Source organism: Gasterosteus aculeatus, chromosome 14 (assembly GCF_964276395.1).
Source record: "Gasterosteus aculeatus chromosome 14, fGasAcu3.hap1.1, whole genome shotgun sequence".
Classification (NCBI taxonomy): domain Eukaryota; kingdom Metazoa; phylum Chordata; class Actinopteri; order Perciformes; family Gasterosteidae; genus Gasterosteus; species Gasterosteus aculeatus.
This window is the reverse complement of record NC_135702.1, coordinates 14,268,921-14,289,709: the sequence shown is the minus strand read 5'-3', so window position 1 is coordinate 14,289,709 and position 20,789 is coordinate 14,268,921. Positions and strand designations below refer to the sequence as shown.

General features: G+C 44.6%; 2 protein-coding genes across 13 annotated transcripts in view; both read right to left on the bottom strand.

Annotated features, from left to right (window-relative positions):
• Nucleotides 1-1,986: 1,986 nt before the first annotated feature.
• Nucleotides 1,987-16,143, bottom strand: atp8b5b (ATPase phospholipid transporting 8B5b). Its single transcript, XM_040197728.2, has 28 exons — nt 15,827-16,143; nt 14,869-14,952; nt 14,694-14,752; nt 14,505-14,618; nt 14,139-14,237; nt 13,938-13,999; nt 13,338-13,410; nt 12,692-12,762; nt 12,494-12,576; nt 12,140-12,298; nt 11,313-11,401; nt 10,981-11,174; nt 10,687-10,895; nt 10,548-10,591; nt 10,290-10,455; nt 9,906-10,094; nt 9,272-9,387; nt 9,025-9,189; nt 8,604-8,715; nt 8,298-8,403; nt 7,012-7,162; nt 6,465-6,648; nt 6,131-6,354; nt 5,523-5,606; nt 5,117-5,362; nt 4,805-4,943; nt 4,591-4,721; nt 1,987-3,653 (listed from the first exon to the last, which is right to left on the bottom strand). The coding sequence occupies exons 2-28, from the start codon at nt 14,921-14,923 to the stop codon at nt 3,360-3,362; spliced, it is 3,618 nt and encodes a 1,205-aa protein (XP_040053662.1). The 5' UTR covers nt 14,924-14,952; nt 15,827-16,143; the 3' UTR covers nt 1,987-3,359.
• An 883-nt stretch (nt 16,144-17,026) lies between these two features.
• The window catches only part of unc13bb (unc-13 homolog Bb (C. elegans)), a 63,871-nt gene continuing 60,108 nt past the window's right edge, over nt 17,027-20,789 (bottom strand). For all 12 annotated transcript variants that reach the window (XM_078088254.1, XM_078088255.1, XM_078088259.1 and 9 more), the window contains 5 exons: nt 19,741-19,888; nt 19,494-19,550; nt 19,258-19,350; nt 19,018-19,177; nt 17,027-18,851 (listed from right to left, as the gene is read on the bottom strand). In XM_078088254.1, coding sequence (XP_077944380.1) covers nt 18,566-18,851; nt 19,018-19,177; nt 19,258-19,350; nt 19,494-19,550; nt 19,741-19,888 — 744 coding nt within the window. In that variant the 3' untranslated portion in view covers nt 17,027-18,565. The remainder of the gene's footprint in view (nt 18,852-19,017; nt 19,178-19,257; nt 19,351-19,493; nt 19,551-19,740; nt 19,889-20,789) is intronic.

Here is a 20,789-nt window from a genome sequence, read left to right as displayed (position 1 = left end):
GTCTGAGGCACATTGCATAGACATGAGGTGGACATCTTGGTCCACACCCGTTGGTTTGTAGACTGAAGCTTTGAGGCCTGGCATATTGACAGTCGTCATAATGGATTTGGCCGACGCTGTCTTGTATTTGTGAAGTGACCATATTTGGACTGCTGATAAGGTTAAATGTTTGTTAAATGTTCTATCCCAATACCATACACAAGAACCAAGTCAACCAAGTGGTTAAATCAATGAATTAGTTTATTTATACGCTGACAGAAACCAATTGAATCTAACAATGAATGAAATGCAGTAGGCTGTCGTTATCTACATCCACATGAATGTTAAAATCACTCACTATAATTACTTTGTCCATTTTGAGGACCAAACTTGTTAAGAACTGTGAATATTCAGATAGAAATTCTGAATAGTAGTAGTGTACAGGGCGTACACTATTACAAAGAGAACGGGCTGGATTATTTTCCAGGTTGGTTGCAAAAGACTGAAAACCAGGCTTTCAAATGAGTTATTATCCAGCCTAGGTTTAAGATTCATTCGGTTTCTTAAAAGGCAGGAGTCATAAATAGCTGCCACCCCCCCAATATGAGTATTAACATGAAGAGTCGCTTCATTTAAGCCAGTGGTTCTCAAACTGCGGGGCCCTCTGGTGGGGCACGGAGGTATTACAGGTGGGGCGCGAGGGGCTGGGGGAAATATAGATTTTTAAAAATGTATATATTTTTTTAAATTAAAAGATTTTTTTATTATTATTTTATTAATATTCCGTTATTAATCCCACATGGGGAATTTATTCTCTGCATTTTACCCAATCTTAGTAATTAAGGAGCGGTGTGCTGCTGTGAAGCACTGGGGCTTCAGTGTCTTGCTCAAGGACACTGAGACATGCAAACTATAGAGAGAACATGGACTAACCGCACTGTAAAACATTACAGCCCTGTTTAGTTACGCCCACTTACTTCTTCTCTTTAACTAAAAGAACTCTGACAAGTTTTAGATTTGAACTTAACTGTTAAAACATGAAAGTGACTTAAATGTTCAAGTTAAAACATGAAAGTGACATAAATGTTCTTTATTCTGTTATTAATAAAAGTACACATAGAGTCACAAAATGCAGTTATTTCAATAAAAATTCTGCATGGACCATTTTGTTACATTTTTGTTAGGGCAAAAAGTGGGGCCCGGCAGAAAAACTTTGACAACCACTGATTTAAGCTGAAATATTCCCCATTCAATAGCCACGTTTCAGTAAGACAAAATATATCAACATGTTGAACTGATATTAGTTAATTTACTAAAACAGCTTTAGATGACAGAGATTTAATATTGAAAAGCCCCCCTTTAATTCTCCTATTTTGTTGCACTGCTGCATTATTAGTTTTAACTGGGGCAGACGCAGTCCCTATAGGGTTAATTATGGTTTGAACTGTGTTCTTTTTTAAAACGTTTTTCTGGATCTGTGCCATGCTGGAACAGCCGCTCCACCGCTGATGTCATTGCTGGCAGTCCAGGACACTGCAGTTGCGGGTTGAATGCAGTGTTTGTGCAGACGTAACAGTTGTAGGTTGACGAGAGAGCGCGCAAGAGAGAGAGAGAGAGAGACTAAACATATCTGGATGGTTGAGGCTTCCTAAAAGAGTCCGTTATTAAATATGTAAAATAATCAGATATTTTTGTCTTTCATATACAGATTCTGACATTCGTGTTCAGTCTTGTACTCTGTTATTATCAGTTTATCCTCATCTTAATGGACGTAAAGGAGAAGCTTCACAATGATCCGACCAACATCCTGTAAGGGAATTAAAGAAGGCTGTTCTTAAAACAAACCAAATTAAACAACCATTTATAGGCTATCCCTTTAGCAGCATTCCTTGGATCTATTTATCACCTGTATCACTGTAGTGAGCGCCATGAAAACCGTGGAGGCTCCCATGTGTTTGTGGATCTTTTTGATGTCGTTATGAGGTGTAAGATTTTAGACAAGCGATCAAGGGTCAATCAAGTAATGTTTTTTATTTACAGATGATCATGTAAAAAGGGTTAAGAACACAATGAACACACAATGGCTAAATGTGGTCTTGGACTGAAAAAAGGGGATTTTATGAATAATCTGTGCTGCATTTTCAAATCTGACTGGTTAACGACACTGGTTTACCTTGAGCTACAGGCACTGTTGATTTTGAAGGCCCGAGAGCAGGTTTCTTCAACCCAGGCATGACATGATGGCTGAAATATGATTGATAAAAGCTCACATAAAAGCTGGCCCTCCAAATCTCTACAGGCTGGAAGAAATGCAACCAATAATGAATATACATTCAAATTGGCTGCAGGCTGTTCCTTAAAAAAATCTCTTCAGTTATACATCTCTGCATAGGTGACAAGAATATTGTTAACATATTATTAATGCAGAGGAATAATAAAACACTGTTTTACATCCATCTTCATGCATAATTATACAAACAACATAGTGAAAAAAGGTTCATTGTGGATTTATTTTATGCTTTCTAAGAATGACACCCTGAATAATGACAATTCAAACATACAATTAAAAAAGGTACAAAATGCAACATTGTGTTGCAGGCAGTGTGGTGATACCAGCGGCAACCTTTTACATTCGTTGAAAGTTCACTTTCTATAAAATCACAACAACCACTTCTGTGGTCATGACACAGAGTTAATCTCATTGCAGTTTCTGATTTTAGCATCTTTTAGTCTGCACGTAATGTTTCTGGCCATTTCCTAAAGCTCATCAGAAGTCTGACCCCTCCAGGTTGCTTATGTTTCTGGTTATTTCACTAAGTTAGAAGTCGATATGATCAGTCACCTCCTGTTCCTAGAGACAATAAAACGAACTAACTAACTGTGTGAGTTTGGGTGTTTGTCTTTGGTGTATAAACCTGACTACAATTTTCCACAGTTCACTCAAAGATTGATTCCCTGTATGCAAATATCATGCCAATAAAGGTGGATTGAACCACACTGGAAAAGCTGGAAAAACGGTTTTGTTATTGGATATTCCGAATGTGTTATCCAAGCAATTAAAAGCATCTGAGCGTTTCAAGTGTCAAAATGTACGTTATGAGGCCCTTCAAGATCGTGTGTGCTTTCATCTTCGGCATTTTCACAGGGATATCCCTCCAGGAGTAAAAAACAAACACACGTGGACGGATATTACATTACACTACTACATGTCAATTAGCTGACGCTTTTATCCAAAGCGACTTACAATAAGTGAATTCAACCATAGGGATACAAACTCTGAAGAGCAAGACAAGAAAGTGCAATTTCATATCAGACTAAGATTTGCCAGTAAACGCTGCCCCATCTCTCCGATATAAAACCTGCAGCCTGTTGATTCGGCCTCACTGTGCAGCGGCGGCCGCTACGGCCTGGGGGCTCTGCGGCTCCTCCCGCTCCTCCGCGATGGTGCGGTAGTGTTGCGGCTGACTCTGAGCCAGGGCAGAGTCCGTCTGCGTGAACACCACCGGTCGGCTCCTCAGCGGCATCTTCAGCAGGAACCTTCGAGACGTCACCAGGTCCCCGAAGCCCTGCGAGTGCGAGAAGGCATAGCCGGAGCGCCGCGTGCTGATGCGCCTGGCGGGCGGGCGGCGAGGTGCCGGCGCCGGCAGCGCCTCCTTTCGCACCGTATGTCGCACCTAGAGGAAGGAGAATGGTAAATGGACTGTGTGGTACTTGTATAGCGCTGTTCTAGTCTTCCTACCACTCAAACCACTTTAACTACTACTACATGACCCATTCAAACCCATCCATACACTGATGACAGAAGCTTCCATACACAGTGCCACCTGCACATCAGTAACTAACATTCACATTATTGCAATTACAGGAGCAATGTTGGGTTAAGTGTCTTGCCCAAGGACAAATCAACATGCGGGTTAGCCAGGCCTGGGATCAGACCGCCAACCCTTTGATTGGAGGACGACCGTGCTCCCCACTGACCCACAGTCACCCCAAGAGACTGTTTCTTCTTATCCATGATGGATAACGAGTAGATGAGGTGGACTTACCATTATCATTAGAATAATGATAGTTACTCATTGGCTGGTATTTTCCTATAACATAATGTGACCTTAGAACTATTACAAGGCTTGTATACTAGCCAACTAAGCCCATTCATTTTAAATGTGTTTACCTTTAAATATTAATACTAATTCATGTTGGTTTCTAGCTGTTAGCTACGGATTTTGTCAGTAATCTCAGGTTAATGCTAACAAGATGCTAACTTGTGTCTATTTATACCTTCAGTTTACTTTAACGACTCCATCCATTAATTTTATGTGTTAAAACAAAGTAATACTGACCATCCTCTTTAACAAAGAAATCCCTAAGATATATTTCCAATGTCACAACATTCAAACCCCAAGAGCCAGTTTCTTCTTATGATGGCCATCCTTCTTTCATCACTTTATTATTGCTGCCGTAATCCTGTCCCTATAGTCAATACATATCACGTGGCTAAATTGGAATGTGAGGGATAATGTGGAAGTTTAAAGGATTATTATTGTTACATATTTGATCACTCAGAGTGCTTTTCATTTATTGAGGTAGAAACCACTCCCCGTGTTGGGTCACCTTGTCGTTGATGGTGGGCCGAAGCTGAATGAGAATGAAGCGGAAAGCCACCACAGGCAGAATACAGAGGAGGGATGTCAGGAAGATGGTGAGCCAAACGTTGGGCTGGTTCAGGGAGTTCCTCGCCGTGCCTTCACATGGTAAAAGTATTTATTACCATACCGCATGGCTTTTCCTAAATGAAGAAATGTGTTATTTCTTGCAATTTACTCACCAATGAAGGGGAAAGAGGAGGTGAAGATGAGGAACATGCCGTTGCTGTACATGGTTAACGTGATGGCAAAGTAAGCGGCCAGGCTGCCCCACACAAAAAAATGGTTCACTGCCGTCCAGTAATAGGTGTCCAGACACAACTGCAAAAAATGCAAAAGCACTTTCCTTTCTTAATCTATCCGCATCATCATTCCCAATATATGTTTAAGGGGCCGGTTCTGTGAACAACATCCATCGAAGAATACATGAAACTTATGTTAAATCCGTAAGTCTGTGATACAGAAATGTGTGTTGCTTCTTGGCCTCCCCCCACCTGAATGTTCATCACCACAAGCAGACAGGTCTGCGCCAGCAGGGCGAAGGACTGGTAGTCGGCAATGTCTTTGCCGTCGTCTCGCACCGTATCGTGCATGGCGGCCCACGGGATGAAGAAGAGGATGAGGGAGCTGTAGCAGCTGTGCATCATGCAGCGGACGAAGGCTTTTTTGCTGAAGTACAGGTTGAGCTGGCCCGGAGCGTACAGCTGAGGATACTGAAAACTCCAGCGGTCGTTGACATCCTGCGAGCGCAGTGGGGGAGAGGAGGAAGGTCCAGGGAACAGGGGTGGGGTGTGAAGTGCTCAGACCAATATATATGATATCAAACGAATGGAAATGTGGAATTTGAGTCTAGGAGCTATTTCAAAGTAATTGAACATGAAGTTTCCCCACGGTGCATACCTGGTCAAAGAGGCTCATGCCAAGGACAGGAAGTGCTGTGTAAACCATGTTGTACAAGGTGATGAACCACTCGTCATAAACAGTCTATGAACAAGAATAACAAGCACAACATTAAACATGTCAGCACAGCATTTACTACATTATATTTGTTGACTGGCGACCATCGCTGCGATTTAGCAAACTTTCTATTCTGTGCTGTTCATCTCCTGACTAATTTCCAAAGCCTTTATCTGACAAGTGACATGTCCCATTGGTTTGAAGTCTTTGAAGTTTTGACCTTTGCTATTTAGTTTTTTTGCATCCAGTGGTTGACATGAGTGGGTGGAGCTAAGTAACAAAAATTATGTTAAAATGACCTGACAACAGCATAACGACCTGTTAAAAGTCGAACTAGAGATATACCCTTCAACCTGTGTTAAAATATTCACTTATTTTCTAACCTTACATTTAAAGTAATTGTGTGCTTTCAAAATATCCAAATGATTTGATATTGGTATATTATTATGAGTGAAAACTATTTACAAATCATAAAGTTTTAATACGCACTCATTAGTGAATCATGTAACCCTTTACAATTATGTGACATCATACCAAAACATGCCCCTCACCTGAGCGGAGAAGCCACAGAAGAAGGCGTACCAGAAATGCACAAAGGTGAAGGTGAAGTTCTTGTAAAAGAAATATCCCAGGAACTTGCACATGCGCAGGTAGGACCAGCGGCCGTGCACCAGCAGGAGGCGCTGAAGGTATCGGAACTGTGCAAAGGAGAAGTCGCTGGAGAGGACCGCCTGCATGCCCTCCTGACCGCTGATACCAACACCGATATGAGCAGCTGGAGGCCGGATAGAGCGAAGACACAAAAGTCCACGTAGTGAGTAACAATAGCTACGGATCCCACGTTTGTTTCTACTGCACATGTGACCCCTACACCAACACGCTAACCCTTGATCATGCTGACGTCATTGGCGCCATCGCCGATGGCCAGAGTGACGGCTTGCTTGTATTTCTTGACCAGCTGAACCACCTGGGCCTTCTGCAAAGGGGTGACGCGGCAGCAGATCACTGTCTGACACATGCACGCTGTTCTCAGCAGCTCCAGCTGCAAGTCCTTCTCCAGTCCAAAGGCCTGAGGACCCAAAGGGACCATGAGGTCATGGGTCAGATCCACACAACTCAACCACACTTAAAGACTAAAGGAAAAAAGTCCTCTTCATACTGGTAGGAATACAGAAGCTTCTAGTGAAGGTCTAACTAATGCTTCATTTAATCTGTAGGCCTAAAATGTGTTTGATTTAAATTTAGATATTTAAATTTTGATTTAGATTAGTTAGGCTGTAAAATATCAACATGCATTTTATTCATTGTATAATGTTTGTTCCAGCAAGGCAACTATAACAAAAAAAGAAACAAAAGCTCTAACAGGGGACCACATCTGTCTTTTATTCGGCAGTTGGTGGAATTACAAATGTGGCTGAAAAAGACTTCTTACCAGACTGTGGCCATTTATAATTAGGCCGTAGTCTCCATCAACCTTCTCGTCCTCCACTCTCTCCGTCTTCTGGAGCCAGAACAGGCCGGCTCGAGCCTTGATCACAGTCGGCTCCTCCGCTACTTCGGGACACATTGTCCTCCTGGCCTTCCTGAAGACAGAGTCGGCTGAGTCAAACAAAGCTTTCATGAACTTTACTTCCAAAATAACACTAGACAAAACTAATTTGCCAACGATTAAAACAGGAAGCCAGCAATGTCTTCTTCAGTGGTCCTCTGAAGGGCATCTTTCTTTGAGATCCTCCACATTCTACATGTTGCAGTATCAGTGATACTGTGTCAAGACATTGAGGTGGTTTTAAAGTATTTTCCCTTGTTTAAGTATATTTTTCTATAGTAAGCAACCAACCCATCCAAGGTTGTGTTAAACCAATCAACATTGAATTACCATAGTTATAATTCTGTACCAATAGTTAACCAGCTTGCAATAAGCAAACATTTGCTTTGAGTCAAGGATTGGATCACAGAGACCAAAACAGCCACAAATATAATTTTGAGCTCTCCAACCACGTCTTTGTTCCTCCGATGGTTATGGTCGATCATTGATGATCCGTATGATCCCATACTGATCTCTTTCTTGTTTAAATAGCAGGTGGTCTACAAGGTTACAAACTATTTCTTTCTAACCAACAGTTTCACTATCAAAGTTTTTAATTTGATCCTTTTACATTGTGATAGTAATTCATGTTTTTTCTTTTGTCGGAAAAACACATGATTTAAATGTTAGGGAAAATAATTTAAATGAAAAGTCATGATTTAAAGACTTTAACTGAACAGAGCCAGAACGCCTCAAAATGTTCTCTTAGCTAGCGAAACTGCTAGCCAGCTGTCACACGAAACGCGACGGTCCGTTACACCACGACTTCCAAGCGTTTAAAGTCAGTTGGAGACAAGACTTCTGCACAATGTGCCCAATTTTAGCATTAGCATACAGCTAAAATCTGTCACATGGCCGTCGGCTAGAAAAGAGACGCACAGCTTTGTTTAAAACGTGGTTTAAAATACAGTTATAGTAAACTGTATAATTATAATGGGGCACTGTCATTCAGAGAAGCATTTGGCATAGCGGTTACTATTCCAAAAACAAGCATCAAATGTATATCAAGTTGAGTCAAAAACATTTACTTGAGATGCCTTTGTCATGTAATGTTAAATATTTTAACGTTATAAAACAACCTCAAGATTTCCTGTCAGCAGGCACATTGTGTGTTATTTCGAATGACTTACTGTAGCTCTTCTTTGACTCCTTCGGCCGTGTTGGCAGCCACAACAAAGATCTCCTTCATCTCCTCTCTCAGCATGTTGCAGGAATAGCCTATGTTCTCCGCCGTCTCTGTTTAAACAACGTAGACACTCAAAAGTTAATGTGATGGGAAACATATCTCAAACATGCCAAATGCTCTCTGGGCCTGGGTTAGCCTACACGGTTAGTCTAGACACCGGGAGACACCGAGGCACACTGTTGAGTAAGCACGGCATCAACAGTGAGAGAACAAACAATTACTGGATGTGGGATTGGAACGGGACACTAACCCTGTTTATCTCCAGTTAACACCCAGATCTTGATGTCAGCTTTAGCCAGCTGCTCTATGGTCTGTGGCACGCCGTCCTGCAGCTTGTCCTCCACAGCTGTCGCTCCCAACAGCTAAAAAACAGTCAGTCGGAAACGATTGATTTCCAAAGCTTATGGTCTTCATCTGGCAGAAAGTAAACATGAATAAATACATCATTTGAAATGAACCAATGTGAACCAATCTTAATCTGCTGTTAAATTGGTATATGAGGTATGTTTGTTGGTCTGAGGCAGGGTTTCATCTTGATTTAACGCAATCGTATAGGAGGATAAAAAGTGTATTAAATCCATTTTGCAAATGAGCAGATAACTCGAGTACAAAGCCAGAAGACAACCAGCTCATTCAGAGTCGGTCAAACAGTATTCAGCAGCTGGACCAACCATCAGGTCTTTCTCTATCTCCTCATAAAGCTCCTCCAGCCTCTCCTCTCGATCCCCCATAGCGGTGCTGGCCTCATGGTGGCGCCGTTTCCAGTCATTCATGTAGTCCTCATCCAGGTCCTTGTAGGCCAGGACCAGCGTGCGGAGCCCGTCTCCCGCATACTCCTGTTTCAGTCGGACAAATCGAAAACTCAGTGACAAAACTCTGGCTTTATTATACTCCGGTGGGAACGTTGTGAGAACTCACGTTGAGGTGTATCGTGGTCACTTCCTTGAGTTTGTTGCAGGACGGGTGCAGCCTTTCATAGATGATGGTGTCAGCTCCTTTGCAGAACAGAGTCAGCTTGCCTTCGGGGCTACGCACTGGAAGTCATGGTGCAAGTTGTGAGGCGACACACATGATCACTTTAATGACAGGCTGACACGGATTTAAATGAATCCATGCAAACAATGCTCCTTCTAGTAAAAGATGCCTCCATCTCAGTTATCCTATCGCCCTTGAATGCACCTATGGGGATTGTAGAAATTGTAACTTTGACCATGTGATTGTGGCGAGGGATGCACCGATCCAACGGCTTCTGTCGTTGCTGATATGAATACAGTGAAACAACCTGATAACGAGTGTTTATTAGTGTAATTAATAAGCTGTATGCCTAGTGAAAGTGAGAACAATTTAATCTAAAAGATGGATCCCGTGGTCAAGATGACAGCTATTTGAGGTAGTATCGGCATTGGTGTAACCTAGAAGTAAACCATGAAGGCAACAACTATTTTTGTATGACGGCTTGAATCTCTTCTCTCCATCTCTCTTAAACCCTCTTAGACTACAGAAGCATGAACAACACAGTGAAACCCCACATTGCACCTCTGCTGTCTCTCACCTATGACCGACATCCTCTTGCGTACATTATTGAAGTCAAGGACGGCCAACAGTTCATAGACGACTTTTATGCCCATCTCCATGGCCGTGATGCTCTCCGGTGTGCGCGAGCGGAACACAAAACCGAAGTTTCTGGCTGCCGTCACCAGAGCGCCCTCGTCAGGAGACTGAGCCTGATAGTGGAGCTCGCCTGCCAGGAGACAAAGGCAAAAGAGGAGGGGAGATGAAAAAGTGTGTCATTGCTGTCTGTCGCTGGGTACTTCTTTAATTCTGTTACATGACAAGAAAAAACATCAATGAAATCTGTTTAATTCAAGGCCGAGCTGTATTCAGATTGCTCACGGAACGTCCGCAGTGTGGTTGCTCTGTTCTGGAGGACGCTCACCCTCTTTCTTTTCCTCGGGCATGACTGTGTGGCACAGAGCGAGGAGGCGGAAGAAGGCCCGAGCCTCCAGGTTTCCCCCTCTCACCGTTTCCCCCAGACTGTGGTCATGAAACGAGAACTTTGGATCGGCCAGCTTGTTCCAGGAGAAGTCCACTCTCTCAGTTTTCTGCCGGGCGGAAGAAGCAGACAAAATAGTTGGCTTGACACTTTAAAGACACAAAATCCCCAATATATCCAATGTATATATTCTTGTCTCACCTCTGTTATTTCTACCCTTTGTCCGGAGAAGTCAAACAGCTCCCCTGAATAATGCAGAGATACATTCCAAAGTGAATTATTCATCACAATGCCGGTGTGTCCGTTCACCGAGACTGTGTCTGTAAGCGAAGAGGCTCACCGTAAGCTTTCCCATTGATGGAGCACTTGTTAAAAGTCATGATGTTCTGCGTCAGGGTGCCCGTCTTGTCGCTGAAGATGTATTTGATCTGGCCCAGCTCCTCGTTGAGTGTGGTGGTCCTCGCCTGGGCAGGCGTGTCGTTTTTGGGGTAATACATCTTCCTGTCCCAGTCTATGTAGAAGCTGTTCCCAAGACGGATGATCTCCACACTGACATTGACACACATGGGGGAAAAGAGCGTGACACCAGGACTCTGACCTCACGTTGCTTTCTAATTTCTTTGCTGGAACGCACCTCACGTAAAGGGAAATGGGCACCACAGTGTTGAGGACGATGACGTAGGACCAGAAGGAAAGAAAGGAAGAGAGGGCGGCATTTACCCCTTGCTCACGAGGGAGGAAGATTGTGAACACAGAGCCCTCCCTCACCTCCCAGATTCCATTGCCGATGGCCAGAACAGTGCACATAAATGCCAGGAAGCCAAAGATCTGATAGAGTCGAGATATCACACGCCTGAATATTTAATACATTGAGAGTACATTAGAAAACACTTTGGTACTTGTGTATATTCTTCTGCACATGGGAGCTCAGGTGTATTTGTGTGGCAGTGGGCACATGACACTCACACACAACACCAGGACGTTCATCAGGTGATCAATGCTGGTCCGTTTGAATGTCGTCTTTCCACTGTTCTGCATCAGCTTGGTGTCGGGACCTGGAGAGATTCCATCACTTGTCAATAGCCATTCAGTGACGATCAAGCAGATGGATAGAGAGCATGGCCTCATTTGCAGAGGCCATGCTGAAGGGGAACTCATGCATCACATACTCTTGATCTGTCATTTAATACATAGCATTTTTATTTCGGGTATCATGATTTTACATTTTTGACGTTGTAAACTACAAAACTACAACTTGTACTTGCTAACAAGGGCATGGCGGCATGTTGCCAATTACTGCAGATAGTTTGAGTATTTTAAGCTCATTTTAAATATTCATGAAAATTCAGCTCTTAGCTGCCCTAAAAATATTTATTTTTGTTCTTTTGGATTTGTTTAGGTTCAATAGGTTTTTCTTCTCTCTTCAATCAATTCGTCAATTTCTTATCACTCAAAAGTTCCAACATTAGTATATTAAAGGCTAATTGAATGCAGGTTGGTCATTTACCAACAGTGGATGGCAAATAATGGCAGATCGTAGCTAAAGTAGAGTAATCTCAAACCATTACTAGTCATTATTCTAATTTCATTCATTCTTTTTCAATGCCGTATTTTAATTTTGTGCCGATTTCTGACTTTGTAATTGTCGGCCTTTTTTAGATAATCCCCCCTCCGAACCGCCTCTGCAGCGCCACTGCAGACTCGAATGAAATGCCCCACACTTCATCCGTGGAGTTTTCCGGGGCCCTCACTAGCATTCTGTTGTTAGCACAATATTCCGGTCAGCTCTTTACCTCCGAAGATGACCAGACCGAAGCACCAGTCGGTGTTCCTCACAGTGCATCCCCTGAGCAGCACCTTGTCGTTGTCCAAAGAGTAGGTTTGTCCGTCCAGGGAGAGCGTTCCTCTGAACTTGTCCAGACGGTTGTTGGGAGGCTCGCACCGCACTTCACCTGAGAGCGAGAGAAATATCGGAGCACTGCTAACATTAGCTAATGGCAATTGTTCTTACCTACGTTTCCTAACACAAAAGGTTGCATTTCAATGAAAATAATCCTGACATCTCGGAAAGCAGTATTCATACTGGATATTTGAATATCCTGCTGGGCTACTCAGTAACAAATGAAAGTAAAATGTCTCCTCTTCACCCTTGAAGGCAGCCAGTGCGTGGATGCTGTCCCCCATCTTTCCGGTGACGGTCAGGGCCTGTTTCACCTTCAGATTGGTTTCCCTGGGGGAGACACCAAAAGGACATGAGAAGGGACCGACTGAAGGAGGGTGGGGGGGGGGATCCAGGACTATGTGTTAGACATAAGCCGCTAGCCATGCACAGGCGCACACCTCACCCGTCCAATTCAGCCGTTTCCACGTAGACCAGGTTGAGAGGCTCACTGCTGGAGAGCAGCATGAGGTCCGCCTTCAAAAGTAAGCAAAGTGAATTCATATGGCGATCGTCAAAAGTTGTCAAAGAGTACTTCACTAAAGAAAGGACATGAATGATAAGTGGACATACACGGGCCATTAGGAGGAGGTCATGAAAGAACCAAACCAGATAAGCAGACTAAATGGGGTTAACAGCGTTGGTTTACCCAGGTACATTTTGAGCTGGTTTCTCAAGAAAATCACAGACTCAGCAAGCCGGAGGAGAATAGGCAGAGCACAACGTGAGTGCGTGTGATGGATGAATTCATCACGTTTGACCTGAGGGCACGCCATAGAAATAGGGACAAATTGTTTCAGCCGCATCAGCTGGAGAACATATAGTGAGACTTTTAAAGTGTGCACTATAAGCTGCAGGGGGCCAGTGAAGTGAGTTTGGGGGTGATGTCGGATTGTGTATTTGTCCTGGTGAGTAATCAGGCGGCAGCATTGAACAGCAGAAAGTGCAAACTTCATTGTCTTGGGCTAAGGGGCCCTGTTGTTATCACTGAAAGCTTCTAAGTGTAGGTGTTGTTAAAAAAACAATCTTTATTGCGGCATTGCCATACTCACTGTGACAAACTGATTATTCTCCAGCTTGATTATGTCTCCGACCTGAACATTCATCCATTTGTCACTCCTCAGTCTGCCGGAAAAAATGAAAACACACCACGAGATCACAACACTACAGAAAGCTACAAAAAAACAACATACAAAACATGAGCTCTAGAAGCTTAAAAAGCTGTATATTTCCATCCATCCATCTGCAAACCGCTTGGGGGGGCTGAAGTCTATCCCAGCCAACTTCAGGCGATAGACGGGGTCCACCCTGGATTGGTCACCAGCCTATTGCAGGGCTAACACAGAGACATACAACCATTCACACTCACATTCAGACACCTATGGGCCCCAATCAACCTGGTCCCCAGCGCATGTCTTTGGACTGTGGGAGGAAGCTGGAGTACCCAGAGAGAACCCACGCAGACACGGGGAGAACATGCACTCCACACAGAAACGCCACTGGGCGGAGTCCAACCCAGGACCTTCTTGCTGTGAGACGACGCAAACCACGGGTGCAAACCACCACACCACCGTGCCGCCACAGCTGAATATTTGTACTTTTATAAAGTATAAGATGTGAATAGTGTGGAATTTGCGTAGTGGAGTACTTACTCTCCGTCAATGAGGACGTTCACCATGCGGTTATTCACCTGCTTGTCACTTCTGTGCCTGTTCTAATCATTGGGACACGGGACAAAACAGACAGACATTGGTTACATTTGCATGTTTGGATTACTTCTGAATATTTTGAGCGGAATTCCCCACGAGGCGCCTTGTTTCAAAGAAGTCCCAGTAGATGGATTTCCTTCTTACTATGTCATCGCTGGCATCTTTCACCGCTGTTATGGACAGCACGAGGATGAGAGGGACGGCCGTGGTGAACCAGGACAGAGAGGAGATCTGCGGGATGAGCTGTCAATGGAACGGAACGCACACATTTAAAAACCATGCACCTTGCAAATATAATTCTCTTTTCACACGTGCATCAAGTATATTCTGTAAGAAAAATACCGTTAGGTCAAAGGTCATAGTCCTACCCCAGATATATTTTATGAAGATTTTGCAAAGACACCCGTCTCCCCGCCGCTGTCAGTTAGCAGGCATGCATGTGATCCCCTCTAACATCACCTGTGTGATGTAGAGCTCACATGGACACTTATCACGGATCGTAATATCTACCTGGAGGAGCATGAGGGACAGGAAGTAGGCGTTGGCGAGCCTCCGGAACTGCTCAAAGAGGTTCAGTGGCAGGAAGGTGAATACGCTGTATTTGGAGGTAGTGATGGCGTTGTCCTGCAGAAATACAGAGGGGACAGATGAACGGTGCTCAGAGGAGGACCACGGATCATTCTGACCTTCCATACTTACGGCATAGTGGTAAGACAGGTTGAAAGGTCGGTCATTCCCTCGAAAGTGTCTCTCCTCCTCTGGGACAGAGTAGAACAGAAGGAGAATGACTGAGTGCAGCGTTAGTCCGCTGCGTGTTACACACACAATGCCAGAACAAGGACTTTTGAGGAACGTTTCATGTACAACATCTCACCTATCTTTTGCTCTTCCCCACACAAGGGGCCAAAGTACGATGTTACCGACCCCATCTTCAGCTCACCATGTCCATGTATTAAGTCTAGAGAAAGAGCATTTTGTTCAGTAATTACAGAGATTAATAGCCTGTGAAGCCAGAAGAGCTATTTCTTCAAAGCTGAGGCGAAAAAGAGAGCAACTGAAAGGAGGAAACACGCAGAAGTGCACAAGGGATCAAGTTCATTTATTGAGGGTCTAGGTTCCGACCATGGTTTGCTGTTACAGCAATAAAAAATAAAAAACTGATTGGGACATGCGTGAGGTGATGTCAGGCAACATCCTTTAGACCCTTTGTTTATCTGCCCTGCAGAGCTGTAAATGCATGGAGGCACTCCCTTCTTCACCCTTTGTACCAGGCGGGAATCTACGGCGAGTAATCACCACAAAGATCAAGATAGCTAAACGGCCGATCAACTTGCTCAGAATGCTCTTTGAATTTCTGAAGTTTTTTTCTATTATTATCATTTTATTAGTACCAAAAACAGAACTGGAAGAATGCAAAATGTCTCCAGTGAAATCCATACCAATAAAAACTGAATAAAGCGGAAATCGAAGTAGAAATGGGTGGCTGATCCTCACCCTCAATATACAGCAACTCATTGCCCCTGTGCTCTGTCTCTAGATAATAGAATTGTATGTTGTCCATGAAAAAGATGATTACATATCCAGCATTTAGTTATGATTACACTCTGCTGCTGAGCAGTATCCTGATCCGTCTTTGTGGACAGTTCAGACAAGTAAACCCGAGAGGGTTCTGGTCGGCCATTATTCACTCACAAAACAAAGAGGCCAGGACTCTGATTTCTGAATGTGTCTCACATGACAAAAGGTCCCCCCTCGCTAAAGTGCTGTACACCCACCCTTTCCTCAATATCTGCAAATCAAAAAAAACTGAATCAGAAAAAACAGCCAAATACCTCAAAACAAGAAGCAGAAGCGACGTCCTGTCCCCAGTCCTGCACACGAGGGCCTTAAGGGGACAAAATAGAGACAAATATCAATCCTTCCTTTGGTGAAGTAAATCCAGCCCACCTCCCCTCACAGTCTGTGCTCTGTCTGGACATCCAGGCACCAGCGACTGTACTAGGGGCCTCTGGCGGGATGAAAGACGCGCAGGATGGGCGACAGGTGAAGCAGCGTGGTGCTGATAGAGAGGCGCCTACAGGGTTTCAGGTTGAAGCAGGAAGAGCACCCCCCCCAACTATTAGGCTCAGGGTTTGAGCAAACAGTGCAGCGATCTTTGGACCTGGAGGAGTGGAATGGGGGCTGTAAAACACAACGCACAGGTGCACCGCCTCGGCCAATCAGGGACCAGCGCCGAGGCCGTTGTCTAGTCGGCCGGGTAGCACAGTCACCCTGGCACAGGTGCTCAGATCCGGGACTTCTCACAGAGATCTGTCCTCAAAGGGTAGCGCGCAAAAAGAAATGATTCAGTAAGGTCATAGCAAATATTGTGACTTCCTGTCTGACAGAAATGGAATTGAATACCCTGACTCGAACACAAAGGGAGGGCTGTCTGTCGTCCAGGGGATCTCAACATGAACAGCTTGCTGAATTAGTAAGTGTGTGTGTGTGTGTGTGTGTGTGTGTGTGTGTGTGTGTGTGTGTGTGTGTGTGTGTGTGCGTGCACGCACGCACGCACGCACCACATAAAAACACACATATAGAGCAATCTGCAGGCTGTAGCAAAACAAATCTGATGGTGGATTTTTCACGTTTCCCGTGATTTGATTTTAAAGGCTCACCCACATTTTAGCACCGCTTATAAAATGTGGGTCTGAGATTTACCCTAAAACTAAAGTGAAGAGCTGGGTTTGTGTGCTTAGCAATGCAGAAAAGAGGGATTCAACAGACTCGGCTCCCCGGTACCAGAATGAGTGTGAGCAATGAGGCTATAAATGAGGTGCTCCTCATTTAATACTTTCTTAGTTAGATACATAGCCTGCATGAAATGTGCTCTTAAAATAAAGATTCAAATGAGAATTTAAAGGTTTCCAACAATACCCTCTGCTGATTGGCTGAGACCGTGTGTGGTTCAGCTTTGGGTTTCTGTCAGGTGGAAAATAACTGAGCAATCAGCAGTGAATGTCATACTGTACTGAGAATAAACAGGTGAATACGTTTATAGATACTTTATACAAAATTCATGAATGAGAATGCTCACATGGTGACAACATTTCAATACAGAGAAAAAAAACACAAATGCAGTTACACTGGTAGTGTTAACTATGGCAGTGATTCGGTGGCAGTTCAAGTGTTAACAAATTTAGAAAAGATAGAAATAAAGAATAAAGTGAACATTTGTAGCTTGGCACAAGGAACGTGTTAATCAAAGAATGAGACGTCTGTATTCACAGACCTCTCCCCTTTGTTACAGGAAGATGTACACGTACACACACAAACACAGGTTCTGATATCACAGCAATACCCATCCGCCGTTAAACGTGACACATCTCACTGTATATCACGACGGACACGGGGGATTCACAGGAAGCGAACACAAACAACACAAAATACAGTTGCAACTTTTTTGGCAATGTCAAAGATAAAAAGTTACAAAATGATAAAGAACATCACATATTGGACGTCATTATGGGCAAAAAACAAACAAAAGGACAACAACTGGCCATGTCCTCATTGCAGAGCCAAGAGGAAAAACAAGGAAATGTAATGTAAATAAGGCCACTCATAGACTGAGCAGTCATGTAAACCAAAGTTAATCTACATGTTCAGATATAATTTATTAGTTCTTTTGGAAGAAAACAATCACCTGAAAGTTGAAAATACATTTCTATAAATACAACTATCGCTGTCGTCTCCACCATCACTTTGAATGTGACTGTCTGCGCTTTGTGGTTGAACAAACAGCTTGAATCACACCAACCTGGCAGGTGGATGACGCCTTTGAAAAAAGCACGGAAAAAATAAATATGTATTAAAATGAATAAATAAAAACGGCTGCACCGTCTTGGTTACATTGGAGCTGCTAGTGGAGCTTATAAACGGGATCACATGCTGACGTCACATGACCACGGACGGGTCCCATACTCAACATGGCAAGGCACACATTTAACCAAACCTTTGAAGTAAGGGGTGAGAGTTCGAGTCCCTTCTCTTGGGACACCTCTTGTGAAAGCAGATATGAACGATATTTCATCACCTGGGAGGAAGGAGATGCTCCGTACTAAATTATTTTAGAATCCAAACTACAGAACGTTTTCTTTACATCACACATTCATTTCTAGTAAGGCATAAAAACCCACGGTCACGGTTGTGTGTGTGTGTGTGTGTGTGTGTGTGTGTATGTGTGTGTGTGGGGGGGGTTATTGCAAAAAAACAAAAACAACAACACTAGTGAAGTGCTGCAAGTAATTGGTCCGGCGTGGAGGAGGCGGGGAATAAAGAGAGTAAACGCTCACTGCCTTGTAGAGGCAGCTCACGAGATAAGGTGTGTTTTGGGTGGGGGGGTTGTCCAGACATGTCCGGAGTGTGAAGGTTAGAAGCGATTCGGCGCCGCTAAGACACAAAAAGGTCCGTAGAAAAGAGTCCAGCTGGCCATCTTCGGTAAAAAGACGCTGTCACATGACATCCCTTGTCTTATTGTGAGTCCTTCCTGTCTATTACCCCCCCGCAACCCCTCCTCCCTCCAGCTCCCCTCATCTGCCCTCCTCGGCTGAGCGAGTCTCTGACTTCAGCCTCACGAACTCCTTTGCCACGTCGTCGCTGGAGCGCTGCGACAGGATGCGCATGGCCGTGAGGCCTGTGTCGTCCATGTGGATGCGCTGGCCCAGCGGGCACCAGCAAGCGCAGGTGCCCTTCCCCGCGACGTCCCTCAGCTGCACCACGGCCACGCCTACCACGCGGTCAGCCCGGCCGAAGCAGTAGTCCTTGACGCAGACCTGCAGCTCGTAGCACTCAAAGCCGTCCTGGTTACCAAGGGCGCTGGGGGAGGGGGATAGAAACATAGAATTTGCAGTATAACTGGTTGAAAACCCGTTAAATTGTGGAAGTGACGTAGCTGCTGTTGTCCGCGACACAAACATGAAGTGAAGATGAAAGAGGGCAGACGTCTTCTATACGCATGGAGGAGTAAACCAGAAGCACTTACAACTGGAAGCTCTCGTTGTACTTAGGAAACCAGGTATTGTTCTTCGACTTGGTCTGGAATTTCCGCTTCTTGTCGCTGAGGTGAGGCCCGATCATGGTGACCTCCACGAAGGGCCGGAACATGCCCGACGTCTGCCACTTCAAGTCGTTGGCTCCAATGACTAAATGGGCGCATGCGATGCAATCAGATAATACAGAAATACATAAAAAGACAGATTGTTATGAGTAAACTCCAGCGGACCTTTGACGGCGACTTTGCGTTCCCCTTTCCCGGGATGAGTGTGCAGCTCGATCTCGACGGACACCTCGCCGATCGGCTTGTCCACGGCCGGACCTGGATAAAACGCAGCCCCCCCCCCCGCCCCGCCAAGCATCCATGAGCTTCCAATGCGACACGCTTTGACTTATAATGCAGTCATGAGCTCCGGGTGAATAAAAGTGAAAGTGTGCAAAGAGAGGACTCCGGTTGAAACTTACCCTTGCTAGGCTGTATTTTCTCACTTTGAGTTAGCCTCATGCCCTTCCCGCCGTGCACTGACAGGCATCATGGGAGACAAAGACAACACATTGAGGACGCGTCAAAGAAACATCCAGCCAAACCATGCGAGCAAAACCCGAGAGCAGGGATGTTCAGCCTTTGTTTGTCATGCACACATACTCCCCTCCGGTGGTCGACTGGGGAAGTTCACTTTTAGGTGTGTCAGGTGGTGGTGGTTTGACCTACCTTGTGCATGCTGGGTGGTCACAAAGGTCTGGATGAGTGTGTCCGTGCTCTGGGTGTAGAGAGACAGGGCGTGGCGTAGCGACGACAACTCAGGGCTCTTCTCCAGGAACGCCTTCTTAAGCCCGTTTCCTCCCGCGTGGAAGTATTGCTGTGGTGGAACAACTGGGGGTTTACTTTGTGTGTTTCTTTTTCAAGGTGCGTTATTGATAGCTTTAATCTATCAGCAAACCACTATTAGCTATGTAAAGTCGTTGTGAAGTAATGTTTACCTGAGTAGAGAATAAAGTCCCTTTAACACTGATGCTATGAGTAAGCACTGTTATGCTACATTCACACCGAACACCTCAAACGCTCTAAACACGCTGCAGAACTCGCAGGACACCGTTGTACATTTGTGGTTAGTTTGCATGTATCACGTATTCCCGCCCGACGCGACTGAGAGGGGGCGTGGTTTCTCGCCCTGAAACAGTTTCCGCCGTTGTTTTTCCCTTACATCAACCGTGACTCTGTACTTGTTGTGGAAGTTCTACTCACGTCAGACCACCAAACAGAGTCGTGTTTTTGTACTAAAGCATCTGTAGGCGCAGACAGCTCAGTGAATTTCACCGACTACAAAAACTGTGTCTGGATGACTGCCGCTTCCAGCGGTACATGGTGCTAGCCGTTAGCTCGTTTGACCGCGTTGGCTCGGATCGGGCACCGGACTTCACCGCCTTCACATCATGCTTCCATGCCGATAGAACTGTCCCATGGAGAGACATCGTATGCTCAAGCACAACCAAACGGCTCTTTTAAGAGCTACACACACGTTACCATTGAGCAAATGTCCTTTATGTTACTTAATATTTAGTATTCATCAGTGTGTCGTTTAACAATACAATTACCCCACACTTTATTGTACTATATTCAGTGCAGTGATGGGATGCTGTAAAAATGCACATATGGTTGTATGCTGTTTGTTAAAAGTACGAGATCTTTCCCAGACCGGTCGCAATAAAGGTATGAGGATGTACAGCTTGGGATACCGCTGTCTGCACTTTCTGCAGGTC